This window comes from Haliaeetus albicilla, chromosome 24 (assembly GCF_947461875.1).
Source record: "Haliaeetus albicilla chromosome 24, bHalAlb1.1, whole genome shotgun sequence".
Classification (NCBI taxonomy): Eukaryota; Metazoa; Chordata; class Aves; order Accipitriformes; family Accipitridae; genus Haliaeetus; species Haliaeetus albicilla.
Window position 1 is genome coordinate 9143234 of NC_091506.1, and position 25514 is coordinate 9168747.

General features: G+C 52.3%; 2 protein-coding genes across 17 annotated transcripts in view; both read left to right on the forward strand.

The window, feature by feature from the left end:
* CADPS (calcium dependent secretion activator) overlaps nt 1-10618 on the forward strand; it is a 220976-nt gene extending 210358 nt beyond the window's left edge. For all 16 annotated transcript variants that reach the window (XM_069811989.1, XM_069811976.1, XM_069811977.1 and 13 more), the window contains 2 exons: nt 7406-7510; nt 9277-10618. In XM_069811989.1, coding sequence (XP_069668090.1) covers nt 7406-7510; nt 9277-9456 — 285 coding nt within the window. In that variant the 3' untranslated portion in view covers nt 9457-10618. The remainder of the gene's footprint in view (nt 1-7405; nt 7511-9276) is intronic.
* A 10736-nt stretch (nt 10619-21354) lies between these two features.
* On the forward strand, nt 21355-24962 carry FEZF2 (FEZ family zinc finger 2). The gene is made up of 5 exons (XM_069811966.1): nt 21355-22233; nt 22586-23439; nt 23541-23675; nt 23782-23914; nt 24380-24962. The coding sequence occupies exons 2-5, from the start codon at nt 22642-22644 to the stop codon at nt 24637-24639; spliced, it is 1326 nt and encodes a 441-aa protein (XP_069668067.1). The 5' UTR covers nt 21355-22233; nt 22586-22641; the 3' UTR covers nt 24640-24962.
* Nucleotides 24963-25514: the final 552 nt, after the last annotated feature.

Below are 25514 nucleotides of genomic sequence, written 5' to 3' on the forward strand. Positions count from 1 at the left end.
AGCTGCTGTGGGTGCATGTAGCTAAGCTGCACAGCGCAGTTCCGCCTTTGTACATCTGTCAGCAAAAAAGGAGGAATAAAGAGTGAAAAGAGACAAATTGGTCCCAAAAGGCAATCCATTCAACTCAGGAGGTTTGCTCTATTCAAGCACTCGCTGGGAATCTCAAGTGCTAGGTAGCTTATTCAATTTCATTCATTCTTTAGAATGAGCCCACAAGTGTTTAATTTCTTATTCTGTTGAATAAAAAGGGGGAGCTTTTTTTTTATTGGAAGCATTAATTGTAAGACTAGCTGATCAATGCCTGTGATATTAACTCATTGCTTATTTTCTGGTTAGCTGTGTGCTCTTAGATCCACAGCCACTAAACTTCATTTCTGTTACATGGTGTCACACCAATTTCTCTGCTTCCAGGCAGAATACTTGGTCCCCTGAGCCTTGGCCCCTGCCAGGCTTGGGGGAACGGACCAAATCCTCGGCAGGTGTAAATCGAGAGCGTCACTGGTTTATTAGCGATGCCACCCGTGGCCACGGCCGGGACACGACCGAGCCAGATGCTCTTTGCCGGTGGGGCCGAGCTGCTGACCCCGCTGCAGGTTTGGCCCTGGAGAAGGAGGAGGTTTTGTAGCTCAAAATGCTGATCTGCCTTTGGATGGCTCTTCTGGTCCCCTGGCAAACGGCAGGGGAGGGGGAGCCGGTAAGCAGGGCACCGTGGAGCGATACCCAGCGCAGCGGATGGGTTTTGTTGAGTAGTGGGAAGAAGAGTTGATGAACGCATGGGATGGGGATTTGCTGCGTGGGCAGGTCTCCGCTTGCCGTCCAGAAAACGTACGCTTGCAGGGGAGAGACGTGCATCTTCCTTCCTCGTCGTGTGGCAGAAGGTCCGTCCCTGCCTCCTCAGCGACGCTGGGGACCAGAGCTACGTGCGTGCCTGAGGGACCGCGGCTCTTCGCCCGCCTCGGCTGTGCCACGTCCTCCTCCGGGGCCACCGCCATGTCTCAACGCAAGAGTTTCAGACACACTTGTGTCACCAAGGCCCTGTCCCTGCTCTTCCCCCGCTCTCCCGGCTGTGGGTCAGCCTGGGGGACGGCACATCGTCTTCCGCAGCAAGACAAAACCCGGGTTTCCAAAACACTGCCTGAGAAATAGCCGTGGCCCAGCTCTGGCAGCCCAGCCGAGACCTCGCTAGCGCTGTCTGGGAGCAGGGCAAGAGGCACGCTTCGTCCCACCACCGCGCTCATCCTCAGCCAGCATCCCGGCTGAGCTGGCCTTCGGAAGAGGCTTTCAAACTGGGATCGCCTACGCCGCTGTGTACGGTCAGGCTTGCTGGGAACAGCTCTCTTTTTTTTTTTTTTTTTAAGAAAAGAGTAGGAAACTGCATTGGCCATGAGGCTCTGTGCTTCGTGCTTACTGTCTTTACCGAGTTTTTGTAATTGCAATGACTGCCTGGGATCAACAGCCAAAGAAGCATTGAGGGAGAGGAATGCTTTGGTGGCCACAGAAGATTGGAAGGACAAGAAGGGTCCTTCCATGACTGCCACTGAGCAGCCTGGGCTTTGGGTTGCAGGCCTGCAGCCAGCTTCGTGCGTCCAACCCTGGCTGTGCGTGCGTCCAGGGCACGCCGTGAGCGAACGCAGGAGCACGGTCCCTTGGGCAGGCGGACTTCACCAGAAGAGCTCCTGCTCCCATTCACCGAGCAAGTCTTCCCGCAACGCTGGCAGCTGTGGGGGAGAGCTGGTCCCTGGAAAACACGGTCCTGAGCTGCTGTGGCCGCATCCCGACCTTCCCTGCGGAGACGACACCTGCCAAGGGGAGGTGGCTGCCGTGAATGCGTGTGACAACGCCGAATACTGAATTTGATCTCGGAGGCGCCCGGGATGGGGATGGACACGGCTCTGTCGGCTGTCACGTACTGTCAGCAGTTGTAAATCAGCACAGCCGCGCTGTGCTTTCCACCAGCTGAGCTTCTGGCCCATTGGAAGGGGAGGCAAACACCAGATACAAAGAGTTGGTAATTTTTAAATTCTTTTTTTTTTTCCTGGCTGATGGAGTCGCTTTGAGAGAGGGCTGTTGCCTGAGAGCAGGTTCAGTTTTCCTTTGGGAAATAAGACTCACAGTCAGCCCCTTCCTCTCTCCCTTCCCACCTCTGTGGTCCCCTCGCTCCGTGCTGGCCAGCTCGGGGATGCTGCGGAGGCAGCCGCCCGACATCCAATCCCTCACCTTTGAAACACCTTCAATTCAAGGGTTCATTTCAAAGCTGCCTTTCAGCATTTCAGAATAAGTCCATGTCCCGGACAAAGAGCGGGAGGCAGCCGGCATTCGGAGCCTCCTTGTGCAGTGTGTGTGTCACCGTTTTAAATAGATTGCCCTGCTTGGATTGGTTCTGCTTGGAAAGCGAGTACTGAAATGAGAGGTCATAGGGGAGAGTTACTATGGTAATTGAGTAGTATCACCAGTAGTTTTGCTCTTATGAGCATTAAAGCACATAATAATAGACAAACAACAGTGGTTAAAGCAAGCAGGTAGGATTACTATGTTCTTTTGTCGGAAGTATATAATGTCTTGTAGTCAGTTTTAAAGACTTCTCAACCCCCAAATCCACCCAGCAGTCACCTGCTGAGTAATTTTGTATGCCTAATCTCTAGCCCTTAACTACAAGCTTTCTGCTAATTTGAGGCAAATGGGTATTTTTGACACTAAATAGGGCAGTAAAGAATCCCTGACCTAGAAAAACTCCATTCCAAGGCACTGAGAGCAGAAAAATATTCTTTCAGCATCCTTGTGAGACCTTTGGAATGACATAAAATAGCTTTGACTAAACTGTGCTGCAGCCTTCGATTAATGGTTTGCAGAAACTTGCTGAACATCCCTACTACAACTTCCCCCATAAAACTTGTCACTTCAGATTGCCATCAGCCACCACAACAATAATCATTTCATGCCTATTGCTAATTGCAAGCACAGCTGAGGCTCAGCGGGGTGCTCTTGCACAGTCCCAGGCCTTTATACCAGCCTCAATCTGTTGTATGGCACTTGTTCACACACAAAAAAACTACCAGTAAAGGCAGAAAGAGGCAGAGTCACAGGTTCCTTGTAATCCCTCTGCTACCCTGCTGACAACCCAGCCCTATAAGCATTCCTGGTTTTGTCCCACTCTTTACAAAAGCTGAAGTGACCTTAAGCTACTAGTATGTAAGCTTTTGAATGAAGAATACAGCTCCTTCAGGTGCCTTAAGAAGCAGTGTTGCATCTGGCTTACGAGATTCTGTTTGCAGCACCCCTGGGGTGAGCTGTGGCTTCCTGTAACATGTAAAATATGAGTGTGAACTCAAGGTTCATGGCAAGGAACAGGAGGTCATGCTTCCATTCAGCTCACACCAAAGAAGACGGGGGTTTGCAGATGTTCCTGGGTATGTGTAATGACACCACCTCCCGGAAAGCGCAGGAACCCAGCACAGGGCTTTTTTTTGATAAAATGTGCCACACAGTGTGTTACTTGCAGATTTATTCATATCAATTTTTGCAACTTATATATTCAGAGACAAACTTGCTATTTCAGCAACTTATTGATCATGCTTTTGCATTCAAAAAAAAAGGGGGGGGGGGGGCGACACGAGGAAGCTTATTGCTCGAGCTGGTTGGGGTGTTGGATGGGCAGCCGTAGAAGCCCACCCCTTGGCGTGCTTCAGCTCCTCTAATGTCTGTCCAGGAGCAGCCCAGCCAGCCCACGGCCCACCTCATCTACCCAGGCCAGCACCCAGCAATGAGCGTCGCTGTGAAAGACAGAAGGGGAACAGGAAAACTAACCCGAAAGAGGGATTAAATTCCTGGCGGTGCAAATACGGGATCTACTTGCTGTTACTGGGCTCTGATAGCACCCAAAGGGCATCTGTTTGCATTTCCTCTGCTGTTAGCCAGGTCGCCTCCGCGGGAGCCCTGGTCCCTTCCCTGCTGACATCCCGGTGGATGTGTGGAATCCACCAGGATGCACCCTCCACAGACATTCCTCACCCCGTGCCCCCAGACTGAGCTTAAATTGTCCTCTGAGCGATGGACAGGGATGCCAGCGAGCATCAGTAGTGTGTGTGTGCAGCAGGGAGTTATATGTGGAGTTGAGGTCCGTGGGACAGGGAGCATCAATGAGGTCTACTCGGTCTTTACAACCAGGTGTGAGGAGTTTTCAGAAAATATATTTACACTAGTTACTTCAGCATGCCCGTGCCACAGCTTAGCTGGCGCTGGGGCTCCAGAAACATGCCCGAAATGTGTTGCAGCCCCATGGCGAGGCCCCATGTATTTGGGCTGTGCCCTCTGCGCCTGGTGTACGGGGACAAGCCCCCAGGCTGGAGCTGGAGCCCCGAGGAACCCTGCGTCCCTGGCACGCACACCGCTGCCCTTCGGGGAATGGCAGACCCAGCCGGAGAGAGCGAGGCGGCCGGTGTCCCGACAGAACCACACTGTGCTCTTTTGTTTGAAATGATCACGTTTCTGTTTCGGAGCATTTGGCTTTGTTGTTGTTTTTTTAATAATATAATCATATGCAAATGTTATCTTCTTTGGTAGGTTAGTCATGAATCAGAGGGCTTGTGCATCTTATAGCACATCAACACTAGTGATAGCTAAAGGGAACATTTAATTTATGGGCTAACTTATTTTTATGAATATGCAGGGCTTAAATTCAGCAGTTGGTGTGTGCTCTATGAAGTGACGTGACGGTTTTGTGTATCAAGATCAATGAATTAGACTTTGTCTTTTTCTCATAAAGCAGAAAGTCTTTGGAGTAACTTAGCTTTGAGAAAGAGAGCTCCTTTCATGCAGCCGAGCAATACGCCTGGCTGAGCCCTTGTCAGCTGGTGCTTAAGAGGAGAGGGGTACGATTCGGATTTGGCTCGGAGGAGTTTGCATCTCCCCAGAATCCAGCGTGTTGGAGTGCCTACCAGAAACACAGAAAAATGTTTCATTTTTCTTAATCTGAAGGGCTCGCAGCAGCAGTCACTTGCCAATAACCTCCGGGCAGAGGTTATAATTTCTGTTTCGGATCCATACAGCCATGTAGGTGTGGGTCAAACAGAAATGGCAGGACCTGCCTCCACCAGGGGCTTCTCATCTCGTTTAGAGGTGACATAAACACCAGGCAGATCGTTTTGTGGAAGACGAGAGGCAGCACTGGAAGGGAGAGGGCGTGCATATGTAACATACGGTCGCTTCGTTCCTCGGTGGGTTTTGATTTAAAGAGGTGGTGGAAGGAGGCGTTTGGGTGATCTGGGCATCCATGTGCCAACGCAGCCCTGGGTCACAGCTAATGTCACCCAAGAGCATGACTCATTTAAGCATGCTGATTGCAGAAAAGTGACATTATAAATGTTAACGATTTCTCTCTGTTTTGCCCATGTGGGCCTCCAGCATTACCAGGGAACCCAGGCAGATCCCCCAGTGACAGCAGTCGCTTTGTGCTTTTGGGCAGACCTACACCAGCTAACCCGGGTGCCCCACTCACAAGTCAACCCCCATCTGATGTCAGGACCTCAAGTGACAGCTAACAGTATCTGAGCTGGACTTCTGTTACGGAGAGACCTCCTGCTTGCCTGACTCAGTTTCATTCGAGCTCTTAGCTCTTGCCAGGTCTCCATCCTGGAGACGAAGGGCCAGCAGGAATCTCTGCCACAAGTTGCACAAGGTGTAAGCATCGAGCAAGAGATCACCCCATGCCATTTCTTTGGTGACTCTTCCACCCCTTTATTTCCTCCATTTTATTAAGAGGTGGTGTAGAAATAGAAGTACAGGAGCATCTTCACTGAAGTGGGGGCGAAAAACCCTTCCCCATGCAGCATGACTAATCTCTGCTGTCTGCTCCTGGTGGAGGGTAGCAGCTCCCAGGTGCATCACCGTATGGTTCAATAATGCGTGTTGAGCCCACATTTTTGTGATGCTGGGACTCATTTGTTTGCTTTGGTGAGCCTTGTGCCAGCTTGCAGGTGCTCCAGGACAGCAGTGCCTGCGGGTCTCAAAGCTGCCAGCTAAGCCCTCCCCGGGGAGAGCTTATGGTGTTGGAGCCACACGTCCAGCAGCACCATCCGCACGCTGCTCGCGGGCAGGCGCTGGCCTCTCAGCTGGTGTTGAAGGATGGAGGGTAACAAGTCACCGGCCTCAGTTTTGCAATTACAGAATATTCAGTTGTCTCCATTCACCTGCTGCGCTGGCAGCTTCAGCAGCTAGAGGGAAAAGGGCAGGTTTCTGCGTCAGAGACCCCCAGGCGAAGGCGCAGTGAATGGAGGCAGTAATACCTGCGTTCTTAGACTGATGCAAGGTTTTAGGCTAGTTGGGAAGGAGCTGCATTTCAGACTAACCTGGATGGCACTTGATCAGGATTTTTATAAACTGGTCCGGTGGGGTTTCTTTTATCTTTAACTGGTTCTAGGTTAACTGCAGCTGGTCCGCAGTACAGGTTTTGATCTGTCTGTGTGCGTAAAAGAGATTGCAGGAGAAGGGTGTGAGCGTGCATACGGAGGCGTGATGGGTCCCTGTATGCAGACCACTTTGTAGTCCACTGCTGCGCTGAGCACCGTGGGGAGGTTTGATTCCCCCCACACACAGAGCCCCCGCTTTTCCTTCTCTCGAGGGCTTTGCTGCTCGGCTGTGCGGCGTCAGACGTGCCATGCCAGCCCTGCGTGAGCGGGGCACTGATCCACAGCCCACCGGCGACTTCCCGCACTGCAGGGCTGGCAGGCTGCTGCCACGCAGCTGCAAGGCTTTTTCACAGCCAAGCAGCAAAATTTCAGCCCCTGGAGGGGCCCTGCGAGTTCAGCAGCTCGAAACAAGCTCATTTGTTTGCTGCTTTTCCATCTTTCATAATTGTGAGGGTGAAACCAAAGCATTTCCCACGCAGCCTGGGCAGGCGCCTGTAGGTGCTTACACCAGCATCCTCACCCGCAGCCAAACCTTGCCCCGCACGAGCCTCCCCTCCGCTCGCCGTCAGGGAACCAGACTCACCCCGTGGCTGTTTGTGGTTGAATTTCAAGACGGTAAGTACCTTGAGTGTGGGTCTGACACACTTAAAGGCAGGACTGTGCTCTCACTGAAGGGGGGGAACGGGTTAAAAAAATGGATTGGGCCAAACACACGCCACTGCTGGCAAGTCCCGTCAATGGCAAAATCAGATTATAAAAACCTTGCGGCGTTGCTGGTGGCCATTACCCCTCTTACTGAGTTTGTTGTCATTATTCAAATTTAAAAGCTCATGCATGGAAATTCTGTGTAAAGGAGGGTGCCTGTGTCCCCCTCTAAGTCTGTCATATCCCACGAACAGGCTGGCTAGCGGGCAAGGCTGGTGCTGGGCGCAGCCCGCGCCACGGCGGGCACAGCACGCAGCCCTCACGTGGTTGCTGGAGAAGTCCTGTCTCTCTTGCAGCAATGGTACACCAGCTCGATGAATGTTGTCTGCACCTGGCTGACAGACCGCATGGACCTGCAGCTTCACATTTACCAACTGAAAACTCTCATTAGGATAGTAAAGGTAATCGTCCCGTGTGTTTTCAATAGCATCTTGCTGTCAGAAGGAGCGTGTGTGTATGTCTGCATGTGTGCGGCATGTTCTCTTAGGCAAACTGTCGTCGGCAAATAAATTAAGCCATTCATTAAAATTCTTAAAAGTTAAGATACGTGGCATTTAGTGAAGGATAAACAGGAGCTTGAAATGCCTATAGATGCAAAATGCAGGTGTGCAAGTAAGAATAAACTGCTTGCATGAAAAAAGGGAAACACTATTGCTATTTGACCCTACCTGGACAGTAAACGCACCAAAATGAGCCTTTTTGTGGACAAGCATGTTGATCACACCAATGAACTCCAGAGTTAAAATGGGTTAAATCAAACCAAAAGTTTTTAACACTGTTTTACTAGAAACATTTAAGCCCAGCTATGGCTTGTGATTATCGTCAGAATGCAAATGAGGATTGTTCTCATAGTTAATTGAAGTCGTTTCTTTTACAATGGGTGTATATAATCAACTCTAAGAGATCACAAAGGTGAGATAACATACCCTGAAAGTAACGTTTTTTTCCTTGAGTGCACGTGTATGTGTATATGTGTGTGTGTGCGTGCCTTGGACTAATGATAATTATTTCAGTGTGAAATCACAGTGGTTTACATGAAATAATAAGATCACAGAAGGGGGTAAATATATTTTTGATCATTTTAGGTTCTATCTAATGCTTTTTGGTCTAGTATTTTATAATGTTTATGGTCTTGGGTGCAGTGAACACATTGAAGGCATGAATAAATTAAAACTGAAATGTATTAAATGTGCTTTTCGTAACTGAAAACAACAGGCACAGACAAATTATTTCTACTTGTCAGCTAGCTGGGGAAAGCTTTCTTCCTTGTGCTTTATTTATACCAATATTACATTCAGAAGCAGCTACAACAAATCCGAGGACTTTCTGAAATAGCAGAACAGTAAATAGCTTCCACACAGAGCACAGAGCAGAATTAAATGAACTGCAAGGCCAGAGTTTTGTCTCACAGAGTCAAGAAGTTTTTAACCATAAATTCAAATAAATTCAAATGAGAGATATTAATGGTAATAACAAGGGAAATACAGCTGGCCATGGAAACGCAACTCCAGCTTCAGAATTAGGTGACGAAAGAGAGATTTAAGAAACACATGACGTGTGCTTATGTTTATACATCAACAATTTTCTCTGGTATCCTGGACTTAGCTTATTTAATCCCGATACTGTAGGTAGGATTGTTTAATATGGAGCATTCCGGGAACGTGTAATCACGTCTGCGGTTACGGGCAATAAGCGTTCTGCTGCATGAAGAAAAATAACTGACATTACGGGCAGGATGAACGCATCCAGAAGCAAGGGAAGTTAGTTGGAGCAGAGCCCCTATCTGTTGCTTCGATGTCCTTCTAGACCCCAGCCTACCACCCGCAAAGCTCCCCTGAGCAGCCCCCAGTACATCCCCGCTTTGAAGCCTGCACGCAGCCTCCCAGCCCGGCCACCCTGCAAAGGCAGGGCTGGAGTCGCAGAGCCATCATTTGTTGCCAAAGGGACCTCTGCCACGGCAAAGCGGTGGCCGGCAGAGACGGGACCCCCCCCGCGGGCAAAATGTCCGCGGGGCTGGGATTTCCCTGGGGTCCCAGCCTCTTCCAGTAGTGTCCCCAACCACGGAGCGCGGGGGCACGGGCTGACTCCTGGGGAGAAGCCGGGGTGCCGGTGTCGGCCCTGACCTCTGTGCTGTCTCCTCCTTCCTCCGTGTCTCTCCCCGCTTTAGAAAACGTACCGGGATTTCCGATTGCAAGGTGTGCTGGACTCCACCTTAAACAGCAAAACCTACGAGACCATCCGGAACCGGCTGACGGTAGAGGAGGCCACGGCGTCGGTCAGCGAAGGCGGAGGGCTCCAGGGGATCACCATGAAGGACAGCGATGAGGAAGATGAAGAGGACGACTAGGGAAGCTGGCCCGCAGGACCGGCTGGGGGTCGCCTGGTATCCGTGCATGTACCTCGTCTGTAACTCAGTTAGCCACATTAGGAATTTTTATGTCAGCTCTAAATGCCCATGAGAAGTTTACCAATACAAATGCCATGTTAGCTGTGTGGTAATAAGATTAGCACCTCTCTTTGATTCATTGGTTTCCTAATTTCATATCTATATGTTCATAAGCAATATGGAGCACCATTGTTTAATACTGTTAATGGAAAAACTACATAGAAAACATGCTAGGTGTGTCCCTGTTATAATTAAAGTTTAAACAATGCTTCATTAATGTACTGTATATACATTGATGGTAAATTGTTGTGAAGATGAGTGAATCGAGTCCTTTCATTTCTTTGTTTCTCTTCTGTGGATGCCAACTGCTTAAAATTAATAAAAAACCCAGCTTTGTTTTTAAAAGAAGAATGAGGCAATTACAAATGATTTTTTTGTTCTCTCTGTTCATTTTAAAAACCAGAAAACAAACAAACCCAGACAGCCATTTGAATCATTCCGCATCCTTGTTAATGTACCAGGTTCTTCCCTTCAATATGCAGTTAACTCCATAGAGGCTACATCCCAAAGGATTAGTCATTCTAATTGCCACACCAGATTAATCCTATCATTACGGATATATCATGCCACATTACAAGTCCAAAGCAGTTGTTTTATGTTGACGTTTGCTCCTCTAAATGTTACATTTTTGTTTAAATTTCAAATAACTGTGTATGTACAAAGACAACTTTATTTACAATCTTAGACTATACAAATGTGTTTATAATAATATATTGAATATTTATTTCAGTAGATTGTAACCATAATTTACAATTCCTCTGTTTCACAATGGTTTTTATATATGTCATGTACATTGCATTTTGACCAGTAACTGCATGTCCATCAGTCCCCCCTCCAGAGCTTTTACTTTCTGTGTAAAATAGTGATCCATCTTGCTTTTTTTGCCTTATACAAGCCGACAGTTGTAAAAGTGTGGGAACTGTGGCTTCTCAATAAATAACTATTCAGATGTCCTAAGAATAAATTATGGAGTCTTTTTATGTCTGCCTTAGAAAAAAAAAAAAATTACAAGCTGAGATGTAAGAGCCCCCACCTCTCAGAATAAAGGCATTTTCTTTTCTCATGGGTGTTTTTATAGTTTATTGATTAAGAAGATGGTTTCCTGATTTGCTCCCCAAGGTCAGGGTGGGACCAGAGTGTCTATTCCCCAGGTACAAGGGCATTTCTGCTGTCACCTCCGCAGTTGTTTCCACCATTATCTGCACTCTACGTCCTATGATTTGTCTCTGGACATCTAATTGATGGTCTGCCCTGGTATAGCCCCTGTCATTACATGGGAATCAGCCTTGCCCAACACTTACCTTCCACCAAAAGGCCTCAGTTTGTATTTTAAGCAGCCAATTGCAGCAGCTTCCAGGGCGTTTACAAACACGTGGCACGGGGCAAACCCCTAGCTGAAATTAAAAAGCAGGCTGGTTTGCTGGAAAGCATGTTAGATGGGGAGTTTTCCAAGAGGCTTTGCAGTCGCTCCCTCCCAGTAGCCAATTCAAACCAAAAATTACTCCTGCTAGTCCAGGTTTCGGTCATTGGATAGAGAAACAGAAGAACTGATGCTCTTCACCCCCAAGCACAGCAACCTGTTGCCATCCTGCAGAATGAGGACAAATGTTCACCACCCACAAATAAAAGATGGGCACATGTTAGAAAAACATCCTGCCTAGACGAGCATGCCTGATATAATGAACCTTTAAACTGAACCATCTTCTGGTGCCCAAAGCCATGAGACACTCTCTGGACATAGGGGAGGAGGAGGAGGGGACCTCTGGAAACAGCCTGTGAAGGGGGTGTTGAGTCCCAAATGGGGCTGGGATAGTTACAGACCCTGGAGCATATTCACCTGCAGTACTGGATTTTTGGGTCCCTTCCCTCTGTGGCAGAGTTTAGCACCTGGCTCTGGAGGTGCTCTGCAGCCCCATCTGGATGGCCATACCCTACACATTCAACACCCACCTACCCGTGGTGACCTGCATACACCACCCCGCCCTTGGAACCAGGACATTAGCAGGGGCTTTACTTTAGGAGTGGGTTGTAGGCATGCACATTTAGCACCGTTTACATGTTGACAAGCCATCTGATGCACTAGGACAGCCAAGTTTTGAACCCTGACTGTAGCCCAGAAGACCACTTCTTGGTTTTTGTCTTGCTCCATGATGCTGGTACAGGGAAGAGTTGCCAGGAAAAGCCATCTCTGAGGACTTAGGCAGGGATATGGCCTTGTGGTCTCTGACACAGGAAGCTCTTCCCCCTTCTTACCCACCCTCCAGCTGTGCAACTAGTTGGTCCTAAATCCCCGGAGGAACTGAGGTAGCAGTTGAGTGTTTAAGTCATACTGAGTCTACCAAAACCAGTTCAGGTGCCTCTGCAGGTCTGTCACTGGGACGCATACAAAAACCATCTGTATCTTGACATCATTATGCGTGGAGCCTTCAATCACACCCTCAAGCCCTCACAGGACTTGCCTGACAAAACAAGTCTCACAAGACATAAAGCAATGAAGAAACTGCAGGCACCACCTGGTCCCTTCTTTCTAGGTGGTTGAGGTCCACTTGAGACCCATACACATACTGATGCATATGTGTGCCCTCTTCATCCTCTCCCTCAGCTGTCCCAGATATTTATATGAAGGGCAACAGCTCCAAAAGGAGGCACTGAGAAAGCCCTACCTGGGGTGGTCACCAGGCTGGTAGCAAAGAACACTGGAGGAGACCCAAATTTGTAGCTCTGCTCCAAATCAGGCAGAGCAGAGCTGGAGAAACAGCTTGATTCTGCTCTGGAAATGGCTCCCTTTTTTTTTTTTTTTAACATGAAATATTTATTGGGTAAAAACACAGCCCACTTCCACCTGCCACCTTTCAAAATAGTGAGCCCTGCTCAGTTTTTTTGAATGAAAGAGTGTGGGCGCAGCCTTCAGGAGATGATCCTTAGCTGTGCATCACTAACACACATCGGTCCCTCCCGGAAACAGTGGTGACGGATACCCTCGTCTGAGTTTCTCTGTCATTAGCAATGACCTGGAGTGCTGCGTCCAGCTCTGGGGCCCCCAACAAAAGAAAGACATGGACCTGCCTGAGCAGGTCCAGAGGAGGCCCGTGAAGATGATCAGAGGGCTGGAGCACCTCTCCTGTGAAGACAGGCTGAGAGAGTTGGGGTTGTTCAGCCTGGAGAAGGGAAGGCTCTGGGAAGACCTTATAGCGGCCTTCCAGTCCCTAACGGGGGCCTACAGGAAAGACGGAGAGGGACTTTTTACAAGGGCATGTAGTGGTAGGACAAGGGGCAATGGCTTTAAACTGAAAGAAGGTAGATTTAGGTTAGATATTAGGACGAAATTCTTCACTGTGAGGGTGGTGAGGCACTGGAACAGGTTGCCCAGAGAAGCTGTGGATGCCCCATCACTGGCAGTGTTCAAGACCAGGTTGGATGGGGCTTTGAGCAACCTGGTCCAGCGGAAGGTGTCCCTGCCCACGGCAGGGGGGGCTGGAACTAGATGATCTTTAAGGTCCCTTCCAACCCCAGCCAGTCTAGGATTCTGTGACCCTATAGCCCGTGACAGTTTTTTGCATGTCCTCAAACCCCAATAAAGCACCTCAGAGACTCTGTAACAACCCTGAGGATATCAGGCTTGACCACACATTCAAAACAAGGAAGCATTAACCAGCTTACATCTTTTAAGGAGTTAGGACCCAAATGATGAGCTTCAAGTTACCTACTTCAGTGAGCAGTGAGAAGAGCTCATGTACGAGCAATGCTGCAAAGCAGGATTTAAGCTCCCACACCAGAGCCTGCAGCCTGTGGTGGAGCAAAGGAGCACGTTGGACCCTGATCCCCCCTGCCTTTAACCCTGCAAACGGTTACGTGGGTGCTGGCAGCCTGACCATGTCCTATATGGGTGCTGCACCACGGTACTAGGAGTGGGAAATGCCACCTTGGGTTAATTCTGCAGAAATGTTGAATCCAAAACGGTTTGGTTTTGTCTGAAAAATATAAATCCTGGTTTAAAGCCCTCCTGGCCATGGACTACACTTCAGACAGGACTTAGGCTCCTGCAGGGCAAAGCTACACCTCGGGCAACATCTAAAAGGGCTTGCTGACGGACAGGAGCACCCTGGCAAACCCAGCCAAGGAACACAAAGGTCTGCTGCTCGTTTCACTTCAACCCATCTCTGCGATGGAATGAGCTCCAACAGTCAAAGGACTTTCTGCCAGTACAACTGCACCTAGATGAAGAATCTGCCAGTACAGTTATGTCAATCAGTTTTGGGGAAAGAGGAAAATTTCATTCTTCTGCCAGCAAAATTTTAAATGATACATCAGGCCAAAACTTCTCTCATATTTACAGGGAAGTCCAGCGAAAATATCCTTTTTTTGACAGACTTACTTAAAGCATGTGGCATGGAGACTGAAAATGCTATCAACTATTTGACTGACAAGTGTCAGCAGCTGTTCATCCAATTTGTTTTATATTTCAGCAACTAACAGATTCTTTCCCCTCTGCTGTAATGCATGTCTCCTGGCCCATAGGCATCTTAGAAATTGCTTTTCTGCCTCTCTAGTGACCAAACCGTCAAAAATGTTAGAAGACAATTTGTGTTCAGAAGCATAAACAGGCACGCAGCAAAGCAAAAATGATTTTGTCAATGTTCAGGCTGTGTTCTTTTTGAAAAAGTCACAGCAAACCTAAGGCAAAAATTACTTCTCTAAGCTTTAAAAGAAAAAGCTAAAGCAAACAAAGCGCCTGATAAATCAGCACAGGTTAAACCATCAACTAGCAAGGAAAAAAGCAGTCATCTAATGGCCAACCAAAACGCAGCTGAGCCATAGTTCAACCTCTGCACTTTTTTGTGAAGTCCACAACCCTGCACTATTGCCACCGTCACCCATGTTTGTTCAGAAACCTGCTCCGTGGTGTCACGATTCAACAGAGCCACCGCTGTGTCAAGCTGAGTCCAGCTAGGAGAGTCCCTTAAGCCATTCACAAAAACCAGCCTTCTTCATCTTAGGTCTAGCAATGCTTTCTGAAACTCTTTGATCCCTGACTGCATATAATATGTTACAATTATTGCAGTTGCCACCCATTCTGAACTTGCTGGACTAAAAAGCTGGCATGACACCTCTCTCCGGTGAGCTGTATTCAGCGGTATTTCCTTTATTCAAGCACGTTTAGGCTCTGGAGCTAAACCTGAAGTGGTATTTTCCTCAGCCTTTCTAAAAGATACATATTCCATTTCAAGTTGTAAATCTGCATTTGTTGTAACTATGCAAAATATGGGAGAAAAAAAAGTGCAGAGATTATATGCAATCTGCCAGCAGAGTTGTGTGCCATGAGGAAAATGCCTCACAGGTCAAAACAAAGAAAAACACTGAGCAACAAATTAGTTGCAGGCAGTAGCTAATATGGAGATCAAAAGATTAAAATCAACAAGCAACGATGAAATCACTGGAATAATAGGAGCACTTAAGAAGATTAAGTCAATAACAGAGTCCAGTAGTACAAAAATAAGATCTTGATTATACTGTAAAATTTGATATTGGGAGAGCAAAAGCAATTACAACCACGACATGCTTCGCTCTCCCCGCCTTAGACCATCTTGGCTCATTTCCTATGTAAGGAATACAGTTGTTGAAATAAACAGAAATGTTATGACTCAAGTGCTCGATTCAAAAACAAACCAGGTGGTCAGATCAGATTGGGGACTGTCAAGATGGGGGTCTGTAAAACGAGGACTTGTTGCAGATCCTGGAGGATACGACAGCTGGGGGGAACAAAGGCCACACCATTTAGGACTGCTTTCGGCAGAGAGAGCTCCATCAGCAGCTGATCTCGGGGGGCTGTCCCAGGCTGTCAGCTGGAGAGGAGAAGCATGCACTGGAAGGGAGGAAGGAGGAGAGAAAGCTCAAAGTCTTGAAGTGAACATGGTGGTGAACTCGGATAACAGGGAAGGTTTTTTTCTATCCAGTTAAACCAGCAAAGATCGCAGGTTTGGTTTTGTGATGTACATCAGAGGCAGAGCACACGGCAGCCTCTGAGCCCATCTGGGACCCTCACATAAGGGAGAAAGAACACGTCCCATAGCCACGTTCACCGGTGCTGGGAGGTCACCCAGTAGCACAGCCCAATGGGAATGGAAACGATAACCCACTGAGGGGCAGCTAATGCTCACCACGACAGATGCACCCTTGGTCAACCCAGGTGTGTAAGCAGGAAGAGATGAGCCAGTCCCCCCAACACATACTGGCCACGGCTGTGGGACACCAGCCTCATCCATGGACTGCAGGGCCAAAGGCCTATAGGTCGCCCGGGAGAAATGGTTACCCTGGTGGGGTCCTCCTCACCCAAGAAGTCTCAGAGCCCTCGGTGGGTTCCACAAAGCTCTGCGTTTTGTGAGGAAGAGCCTAAGCAGCTCCCCTGCTCCCCAGAGCTGATGACTCGCCTTGGCTTTTCTCTAAATTGGTTTTTCAGCATCACTAACTCCAGCCCCACCCCCGCCCCCACCCCAAAATCACAAGCTAGGCTCATAATTAAATCAAATAAATAAATTATCAGCTATTTTTACAGAATTTGTGGGTGTTCTTGAACATTCAGGGAATACTTGGGTCGTGCATTGAAGCTTTTTCCTGCAATAACAAGGTCTGGATTTTTAGTTTGGGCTCTGATTGCTGGGGGGGATTTTTAGTGGTTCTTCTAGATCACGTCTTCTGGCGTAAAATCGGCACTTTTCTTGTGCCCAAGTGGCAAAGCAGCAGTTTCACCAGTCAACCTGGGAGCCCTGCCAGGCTCTCTCCAACTCAGCCACCACCACCACCAGGGACAGGGATTCTGCAGCCCAGCGAGTCCCGCGTGCCCTGGAGGAAGGAGGTAACGGGCCGCCGTCCGCTGTCACCTCGGTACCTCGCAGCCCGTGGAGTCCTGCTCTGCAGCGGATGAGGACATCTGCGGCAACAGTTCAAATAAGGGCAAATACAAATCTCGAACAACGTCATGTGTGGCACAGCCAGAAAAGCTGGTCAACACCAAGCAGGGAGTGAGTTGCAAAAAGATGGTGGAAAGATTGGCTTTGGAAAGATTCTTACTCTGTTTGATTTTTTTTTCATTGAAAAAGCAAGTAATTTTGAAAATGAGATGTTTTTCTATCTCATTAAGGGGAGAATAATTCAAAACACGTGGGGTTTGTCCCACTTATTTTTTTGGCCATCCTTTTTTCAAGCAAAAAAGGGAAGGAATAGGAACACAAAACTGAAGTGGGCTTCTACCCATTTTCACTGCTTTTTGCTCCTTTTTCTGAAACGTTTTCAGTAGGAAAGTGAGAACAAGGCCATCCCCCCATTATATTCTCCTTCTCTACTTCCTCCCACCTTTTCTCCTAAATAGAAAATAAGGGGAAAAAAACACAAAAACAGAAAAAATTAAAAGCTCCCACTCTTTCAAAACGAAAAAGTACAACATTTCAAAACATTAGGAAGGGACATCTTTCAGTTTCAGCATTCAGAAATGAAATGCAGCATTGCTCCATTACTGCAACGTGAAGAATGACTATTTCTGACAATAAGGACGGAAAACAGCAGCTCATCCCTTCAACAATTTCTTGCTTGCCTTACCAGCCGGGTTGACTTTGGACATGATATGGACTCTGCCAACTCCTCGACTGCCTCCTGGGCCAGACCGGTCTCACACCAGGAACTAGACTTCACCCGTGATGTCTCTCTCCACTCCTCACAGGCAGGCAGTGTTTTTGGGGCATAAAGCCTGGCTGGGATCGAGCCGTTAGTTACCATTCCTGTTGACAGGCAAACTAGAATAGGCTCTGGCTCACTTTCTCCGAGCTGCGGAAGGAGGAATGAGCCGAGAAAAGAGTTCATTCAATTGCTTCTGTTTGGCAGCTCTGCAGGACTCTCCGCATAGACAGAAAGAGATGTGGCAAGTAAGGAGTTGCCATTTTTAGAATTACATAAGCCAGTTTGATTGCCATCGAGGCACTCTGTGCAGCTCCTGCCACGGTGCCGCGCCGGTTGCTCTGCAGTGGGGCTACATTTCAAACAGCTTTAGGAGCAGGTCTGATACCAGCTCTTAAAATTAGACTCAGGTTAAAAATGTCATTGTTACCCCTGCCACCACTGACAAAGTTGACCAGCACAGCCACACAAGGACTCTGGGCCAGTGTGCTTCCAAATTCCCACTGACCGCATTTGCTCTGGGACCCGTGCAGTCCTCCAAAACCTAGCTCCCCAGTAGTGTTTCATTGTGCACAAAAAAAAAATCTAAAAAATATTAAATAAATTCAAATTCTCTGCCTACGTATACGCAGTAACGTGTGCATAACTCAGTGAATGGGCTGAAAAAATAATCTGGAGGTACTCAGTGCCTCTGCTCCAGCCAAGATGGCCTCGCCGCGCACTGCCCGTGCCCCGTGCGCAGTCGTGGCAGTCTCCGTTGGGTGACACGGCAGCAGGGTCACCCCACTGACCCTAAGGGCCCTGCAGGATGAGAGGGACTGCCCGTGGGGGCTGAGGCATTGGTACTGCTCCCATTACACGAGGTACCATGGTTTCAAAGGGGTAACGGGAAGCAGTCAAATGGGTAACAACCCCATCTTCACCCTAGCCCCAAACTTTGCTCTCCTGATTTCCCCATTCATTGCTTGCTAATTTGTCCAAAAAGCATCTGTCTGACCACTGCAAACCGAACTCCAGCCAAACACCTCGGGGCCATCCCTGAGCAGCGTTCTGGGGGCATAACTGCTGCCTTGCACCAAGCCAAACCCAAACCCAGCGTGGTGGGGCCAGGGCCCAGGCCCAGGCAGCACCGCAGCCCAGCTCCCCTCCCAGCCCAACCCTGGGCCCCTCTGCCGTACCTTGCACAGGCCACAAAGCCACATCAGAAGTTGCCCCCCCCCCCCCCCGCTCACAAAGGCAGCCCCGTCCTCATTGCCTGGGCTGGTGGCTCGCCCAGCTGTCCATCACCTTCTGCTATTAAAAAACCCACCTGCATTTTAAAAAAAAAAGCATATAAAAAGCAAAGCGGCATGGAAATCAAAGCCACCATTTCAGAGAGATCGAAGCATAATGCTAATAACTTTCGGCAGCTTCCACTGTGGAGTTTAAGCAGCTGCCAAGTTAAATAACCAGGAGGATCCTAAGTTATCTTCCAGTGGACCATAAATGCTCAGCACCGACTACCCGGGCGGGGGTGGCCCGACGGGTGCAGGGAGCCGGGCCGGGCCTCCGGGCCTGCGGGGCCCTGCGCTCCCCACCCGGCCGGGACCCACCCGGGACGCCCCCCCAGGAGCCCCTCCCCGAGTGGGTCTGGTTCTCAGGGGGCGAAAGGGAAACCCCCGCCGGTTTTCGATGTCAGCGGCCGGGGAGCGTTTGGGGCTGGGGCTACCGGGCGCGTACAGGACCAGCTGAAGAAAAGAGGGGTCAAAGGAGCTCCGGGGAGAGCCCGGTGTGTTCCCCCCGGGGGGGGCCGGGCCGTCCCGGCCGGGCGGGCACCCCAGTCGTTTTTCTTGGGGTGAGGGGGGAGAGCAGCGGCGCAAAAATAACCGTAAGAGCGATCGCGTCTGCGTTGCGAGCGGCTTTGCGGCGTGCGCCTTCCAGGGAAAAATCCGCAAACCATTTCTCCCCTCCAAACGTCGGGGCGGGGGGGGAGCGTGTGTGTGTGAAGGATTAAAACCCCACGGGAGAACAGCCTCCACGCGAGAGGCAGAAAGCGGCGCCCAGCCGGGACCCCCTTAGCCCGCCGGTCGTGCAGCCGCTCCTGCCCCCCAAAGCCGGGTTGGGCCACCTCGGACCCCACCAAACCCACCAGCCCCGTTACACGGCGCAGAGAGGGGGCGAAGGCAGGGCGGTGCGGCGGGGGCAGCTGTCTCCAAGTCAGTCATTTGTAATAGGCTTGCCGGAACAGCAGAAGTCGAATCGATAGAGACAGCCTCCAGCTGTGCCTAAACCTGCGATTTCAATTAAAATACTGAGCTCCGACGCCCGGCTCTTCGCTGGGATCCCAAAGCACCGATGCACAAGGCGTGCGGTACCCCGGCTCCTCGCCGGGCCGGCGGGCAAGCGGCACGGCACACGGCCCGGGCCGGGAGCCGGCAACCCCGGCCTCGGGCTCCACCGGGGGGGCTTGTCCGGGCCGCGGGAAGGAGGCGACCCCGGGGCTGCTTGCTGCACGGGGCCCCCCCCCGCCGCCGCTCCTCGCCCCCAGGGGCCCCGAGGCCTGCGGGACCCGCAGCCCCGAGCAGGGCGGTGGGCTCGGAGCGGCGAGCCGGCAGCCGTCCCCTCGGCCGGGGAGGGAAGGAGGGAGAGACCCGGCCCAGAAAACACCCCGGCAGGGACGAGGGCGGCGCGGGGAAGCTGGCAGCGAGCTCCCGGCCCCGGCTCCGCAGCCCTCTTTTATCCTGCCCGAAATCATCTCGTTTACAGAAAATATTTGTTTGCACTATTAGTTGGTACTGGAGTTAATTACTCAACGTGTGAGCGGGGAGTAATATGGATAAAAGCAGCCCCAGTGTTTATTGTGTGGGTGAGCTGTTGAGCGGTGCTTGAATAAACTGCAATTAGGGTTAGATAGAGATTAATTAACATGTGAGTGGCAAGGTGTAAAATAGTTCCCAACCCTCCACTCAGTATAATCTGCAGGCGAGGAAAAGAAGTTTGTGGAGGCTAATTAAATACTTTGCTGAAGCCGGCGAGCCCCGGGAGCGAGCGGAGCCCAGCCGCCGCCTGCCCGCTGCTCGCTGCCCGGCGGAGGCGCGGGCTGGGCGGGCACCGCGCCTCGGCTCGGCTCCCCGGGGCTCGGCCGGGCTCTCCCGCAGCCCAACCACCGGACGACGCGGCTTCTGCCGGTGCATCGGGCTCTCCGCCGTCCCGTCCCACCCTCTCCCCCAAAAAGCGGGACGGTTTCCTCCCTCCCTTGCGCGCTGACCCAGCAGAGCCAGGCGGGGAGGATGGAGCGGGCAGGGCTGGAGGGGGGGATGCCAACACCTGATGCTCCAGGCGGAGAGACACCCGCTTTCCCCCCCACACCCCCGAGGCCCGAGGCGGGGTGTCCCCCCGGCCCCGAGGGCAGCCCCGGGGCAGGGCGCTCCCCTCCGCCCGCCGGGAGCCCGGGGCGGTCGCCGCTTTCAAAGTTTGTTTCTGGAGCGTGTTGTGGTTCGCAGGTGAAAAAGCCTGTCTGCAAACAGCCGCCAGCGAGCTGCCCCGGCGGGGAGAGGAGGTGCGGCTTTGTCAGCGCCGCACAAAACCCCCCGAATTCCTCCAAACTTTCTTAGGCGTGCTAGGGAGGCGGAAAAAAAAAAAAATATATATAGGGGCCTTTTCATTGCTTGCTTTACCTCTGGCCAGGCTGAATCTAAACCCTTCGCTCCCCCCCCTCCTCCCTCCCCCGGATAATCCTCCCCTTTATTTTAGAAACACACAAAACCAGGTTCCACGCAGCGCTATAGTGGCTACAAGTGAAAGAGAATTGAACGCCCTGAATCGCTGGGGGAAAATTGGTTCGGCTGAATAGCCCCGGCGAGGGACGGGGCGGCTAATCAGGGCCAGGGGAGGTGCTGCCGCTCCAGCCGGGCCCCCCTAAACCAGGTGGACGCGGGACTCTCTCAATTACCGCGTCCTCGCAGCTGAGGTTTCTGCAAATCCTCCCCTCCCGCATCAAGTCGTTTTAATTAGAGAGAGGAAGGGAAGAAACCCCGGCATCCAGGCGCTATAATGTAGCGTCGCCTATTTTTGGGAGCGGGGGGGGCGGGCACGACTAGGGCTAGAAGGGAAAGAGAGAGCAGCCCGGCTGCCCCCCCCCCGGGGGGGAAGCGGGCACCTTCGGGGGTGGCAATCTGCAAAACTCCCGTTTGCAGCGCACCGGTCTTTTTTTAATTATTTATTTATTTGAAAAGCAGCGAAAACCCAGCCCTGGACTCGACTCCCTCCGCGTTTATTTAAGGCTAATCACCAGCTACCCTGAGAGGGGAGAGGGGTGGAATTAAACTTAGTTTAATTAACATTAATACACTGTCCTAATTAATGGGTTGGCTATTAATTTATACATGCTGGGGAGGCTCGCAGATAAGTGACAATTTATTAATTATCTTCCAGCTCGGTTGCAACGGAGCTGATTGCAGATGGGTTGCCAAAATAACTCGAGCATGGTTGCGTGGTAGTTGCTTCAGGAAAAAAAAAAAAATTTCATTCTCCCCCTTCTTAAAAAAAAAAAAAAAGAAGAAGAAGAAAAAAAAATCCTCACGCTCACTCGGAGTGGCTCTTCTAACCCCAGCAAGAACTGGAGCACTCTTTTCCACCCAACTTGTGAATCGCACTTGCCTTCTAATTTGCCACATGCAAAACGATTCCTCTGCTTTGCAAGTTGCTTTTTAAGAAGGGAGAGAGAGAGGAAAAAACCCAGCTCGCACACGAGCGATTTGTGCGTCTTAAACTGGAAGGAAATTGTGCGTGGAGGGGGGGGGGGCTCCTCTTCCTCTCTCTGCCCCAACCCACCGCGCTCCAGCCCGGCGCCTCGGCTCGGGGAAGATCCATGGTGGCATCCCCATGTCATTCTGCTCGAAGTGACTTCATGTGATGTCAGCTTTAAATGTACGAGACCGTGATCTGACGCTCAGGAAGATGTTTGCTATCAAAATGTGACTGTGACCACACCGCGCTTGCTTGGATGAGTCTCGCCGGCGCTGGGCAAAGGTAAGTGGTCCCAAGGCGAGCCCTGCCGCCCCTCGCCGTGCCCCCCGCCCCTGCCCCCGCATTTCCCGGACCGCGGCCATCGGTGGGGCTGGGCTGGGTGGCATTGGGCTGGGGGAGGTTTTTCTTTCTTTTTCTTTTTTTTTTTTTTAATACTAACAAGGTCTAGCTTGCATGTTACTTTAGCGTATTCCGCTTAATGAGCAGTAATCTGGTACCCTACGTGCCATTGTTCTTGGATATGTTCATTTGAATGTAAATAGGGAGGGGGTGCCGGTGGGGGGGGGTGGGGTGTGGGGGGGGAGAACAAGGTGCTTATTAAATTGATTTGTCTCCTGGCTTTTCTGGAATGCAGAGCCGAGAGCGGGAGCGAGTCGCTGCTCACACCAAGTTCCCGCACGGCGGAGCGACATGGCGAGCTCGGGGTCGCTGGAGACGGTCATGCCTTCCTCCTGCCCCCGGCACGACGGCAGGGCCGCCGCCGCTAACCCCTCCAAGACCCTGGCCTTCTCCATCGAGCGGATCATGGCCAAGACGTCGGAGCCCAAGCCAGCCTTCGAGCAGAGGCACGGCGGGCCGGGGCCGGAGCCAGAGCCGGGCAAGAAGCCGCTGAGCCTGTGCTCGCCCCTGCCCTGCGTGATCCCCATCCCGCCGCTGGGCTACGAGGTGCCCTCCAAGACTCTCCTCAACTACTCGGAGCTGTGGAAGAGCAGCCTGCGGGGCGGCGCGGGGCTCTGCAAAGCCAACTGCGGCGTCTGCTGCAAGGCAGAGCTCGCCCTGGGCCAGCCCAGCGGCCGGCTCATCAAGCCGCAGGTCATCCACCAAGCGGGGGCCGTGCCGGCCGCCCCCCGCTCCCTCTACTACTTCAACTACCTGGACGCCGCGTACCACCCGGCCGACATCCTGCACGGACAGCTCTTCCCCGCCGGCCTGCTGGGCGCCCCGCCGCCGGGGGGGCTCTCGGCCCACCAGAAGCTTTTCCTGCTGGAGAACGCCAAGCTGGCGGGGCTGGCGGCCGAGAAGCTGCCGCCGCCGCCGCCCTTCGCCCACAAGGAGCGGCTGCCGGGACACCTGGACCAGGTGATGAAGGAGGCGGCAGTGGCGGCGGAGCGCGGCGGCCCCCCCAAGGGCCACGCCAAGCTGGGGGGCGGCGGCGGTGGGGCGGCGGAGGGCAAGCCCAAAAACTTCACCTGCGAGGTCTGCGGCAAGGTAAGGGGGGCGCCGGCGAGGGGCGGGCAGGGCAGGGGAGGGGGGGGGGGGCGGCCGTGCCGGGCCGTGCCTGACCTCGCCTTCCCGGCGCTTCCCCGCAGGTGTTCAACGCGCACTACAACCTCACCCGCCATATGCCGGTGCACACGGGGGCCAGGCCGTTCGTGTGCAAGGTCTGCGGGAAGGGCTTCCGTCAGGCCAGCACCCTGTGCCGGCACAAAATCATCCACACCCAGGTATGTGGGGGGGCAGCCGGGGTGCGGGAGGCGGCGGCTCTTCCCCCCCCCCCCCCGCTCTACCCCGCAGCCCCCCCTGACGGGCCCTCTCGCCCCCCCGGTGCAGGAGAAACCCCACAAGTGCAACCAGTGCGGGAAGGCGTTCAACAGGAGCTCCACGCTCAACACCCACATCCGCATCCACGCCGGCTACAAGCCCTTCGTCTGCGAGTTCTGCGGCAAGGGCTTCCACCAGAAAGGTGAGCCGAGCCGGGCCGGGCCGGGCCGGGCCGGGGGCCCCCGCGGGGCCCTCGCCCATCATTAGCGGGGATTAAACGCGGCGAGCCCTGCCCGGCTGGGGGAAGAGAAGGGGCGCAGGCAGAGCCGCCGCCGCTCCCAATTACTTTCCCTCTAAGCCGGGCCGCATCGCCGGGCACTGCTGACGGTTCTCCCTAAATGCTTTTTAAATGAGAGGTGCCGGGTCTTGGTCCTAATCCAGAGCCCTCCATTTGCCGCGGGTCACCGGGCTGACCCTGCCTCTCATTTGTGCTGTGCTAGTTGCGCGCTGCTCCGCGGTGACGCGGACCGAGTTTGACAAGTCGGACGGGGGCGCGGGGGGGAGACCCTTCCTAATGCCCCCCCCGTCCTGCACTGCCTTACCTGTGCACCGTGCGGCCCGGGCACCCTCGGGTAACCCCCTTTTCTGCCTTTTTCCTCTCTCGCAGGCAACTACAAGAACCACAAGCTGACCCACAGCGGAGAGAAGCAGTACAAGTGCACCATTTGCAACAAAGCCTTCCACCAGATCTATAACTTGACTTTCCACATGCACACCCACAACGACAAGAAGCCCTTTACGTGCGTCACTTGCGGGAAAGGATTTTGCAGAAACTTTGATTTAAAGAAGCACGTCCGAAAGTTGCACGACAGCGTCTCCAGCGCTCCGCCGCCGCCGCGGGACCCTGGGCGCAGCGGGCAGAGCTAAGGGCCCGGCGCACCCCCCCCCCCACTCGGACCTGCTCCACCAGGCCAGCACTATTTATCCAAACCAGCCTTTGCTTCTCTGTCTTTTCCCCAGCGAGCTCAGCCGCCGGTAGCAAGCGATCCCGAGCCGCAGTTGTATATAAGAGGAATCTTATTTAACGGCGCGTTGCGCCACCGGAGCGGGCCAGGAGGGGCCGGGCTGGCCGCCCCCCACCAGGACAGCGCTCTTTATACTTGTCTGTAAATCTCCATTTTAAATGTACGCTCGAATAAGTGAGGAATATATATATCTCTATATATATATATCTATCATGGGACAATAAACCGGCCCTTCGCAGGTGTCTCATTTCCCACCTCGGCCCCGGTCCGAGGGGGGGGACCAGGCTGAACACTGCTCTCCCCCGTGTAAACGCGGCTTGCGGGAGCTCCGGGAGCCGGGCCCTGCCGCTCCAGACCCCACCGAGCACCGCGGGCCCCGGAGGAAACACAAACGAGGGCGGGAGGGAACCGGGCGGCTTCAGAGGGCTGCTGCCTTCCCCCCCTCCCCGGGAAAGGGGGCAACGCCGGTGCGGGGGCCCCGGCCGGCAGCGCGAAGGGCGGCTCGAGGTTTCCCAGCGCCGCTCTCCGGGGTCGGTTCATTACGGCGTGTTTAAGCCGCTCCTGAATGACTATCTATCCCTGCATGCAGATGAAATGATCTCACGCTTGCTTTCCGAGTAATGACCCAAATTAAGAGAGAAAACACAGACCCTTCAAACCGCATTACATTAATCTAATCACTCCCAGCAGGCCTCAGAAACTCTTTTTGATCAGAATATGGATAATCAAGCACTTGGATTACACTAACTATTCCCTTCTCATCTCCTCCCCTCCCTC

Coding starts and splice junctions, on each gene's coding strand:
- FEZF2 (XM_069811966.1), top strand. CDS start 22,642: ATGGCGAGCTCGGGGTCGCTGGAGACGGTCATGCCTTCCTCCTGCCCC. Junction 23,440..23,540: donor CCTGCGAGGTCTGCGGCAAG/GTAAGGGGGGCG, acceptor GCTTCCCCGCAG/GTGTTCAACGCGCACTACAA. Junction 23,676..23,781: donor ACAAAATCATCCACACCCAG/GTATGTGGGGGG, acceptor CCCCCGGTGCAG/GAGAAACCCCACAAGTGCAA.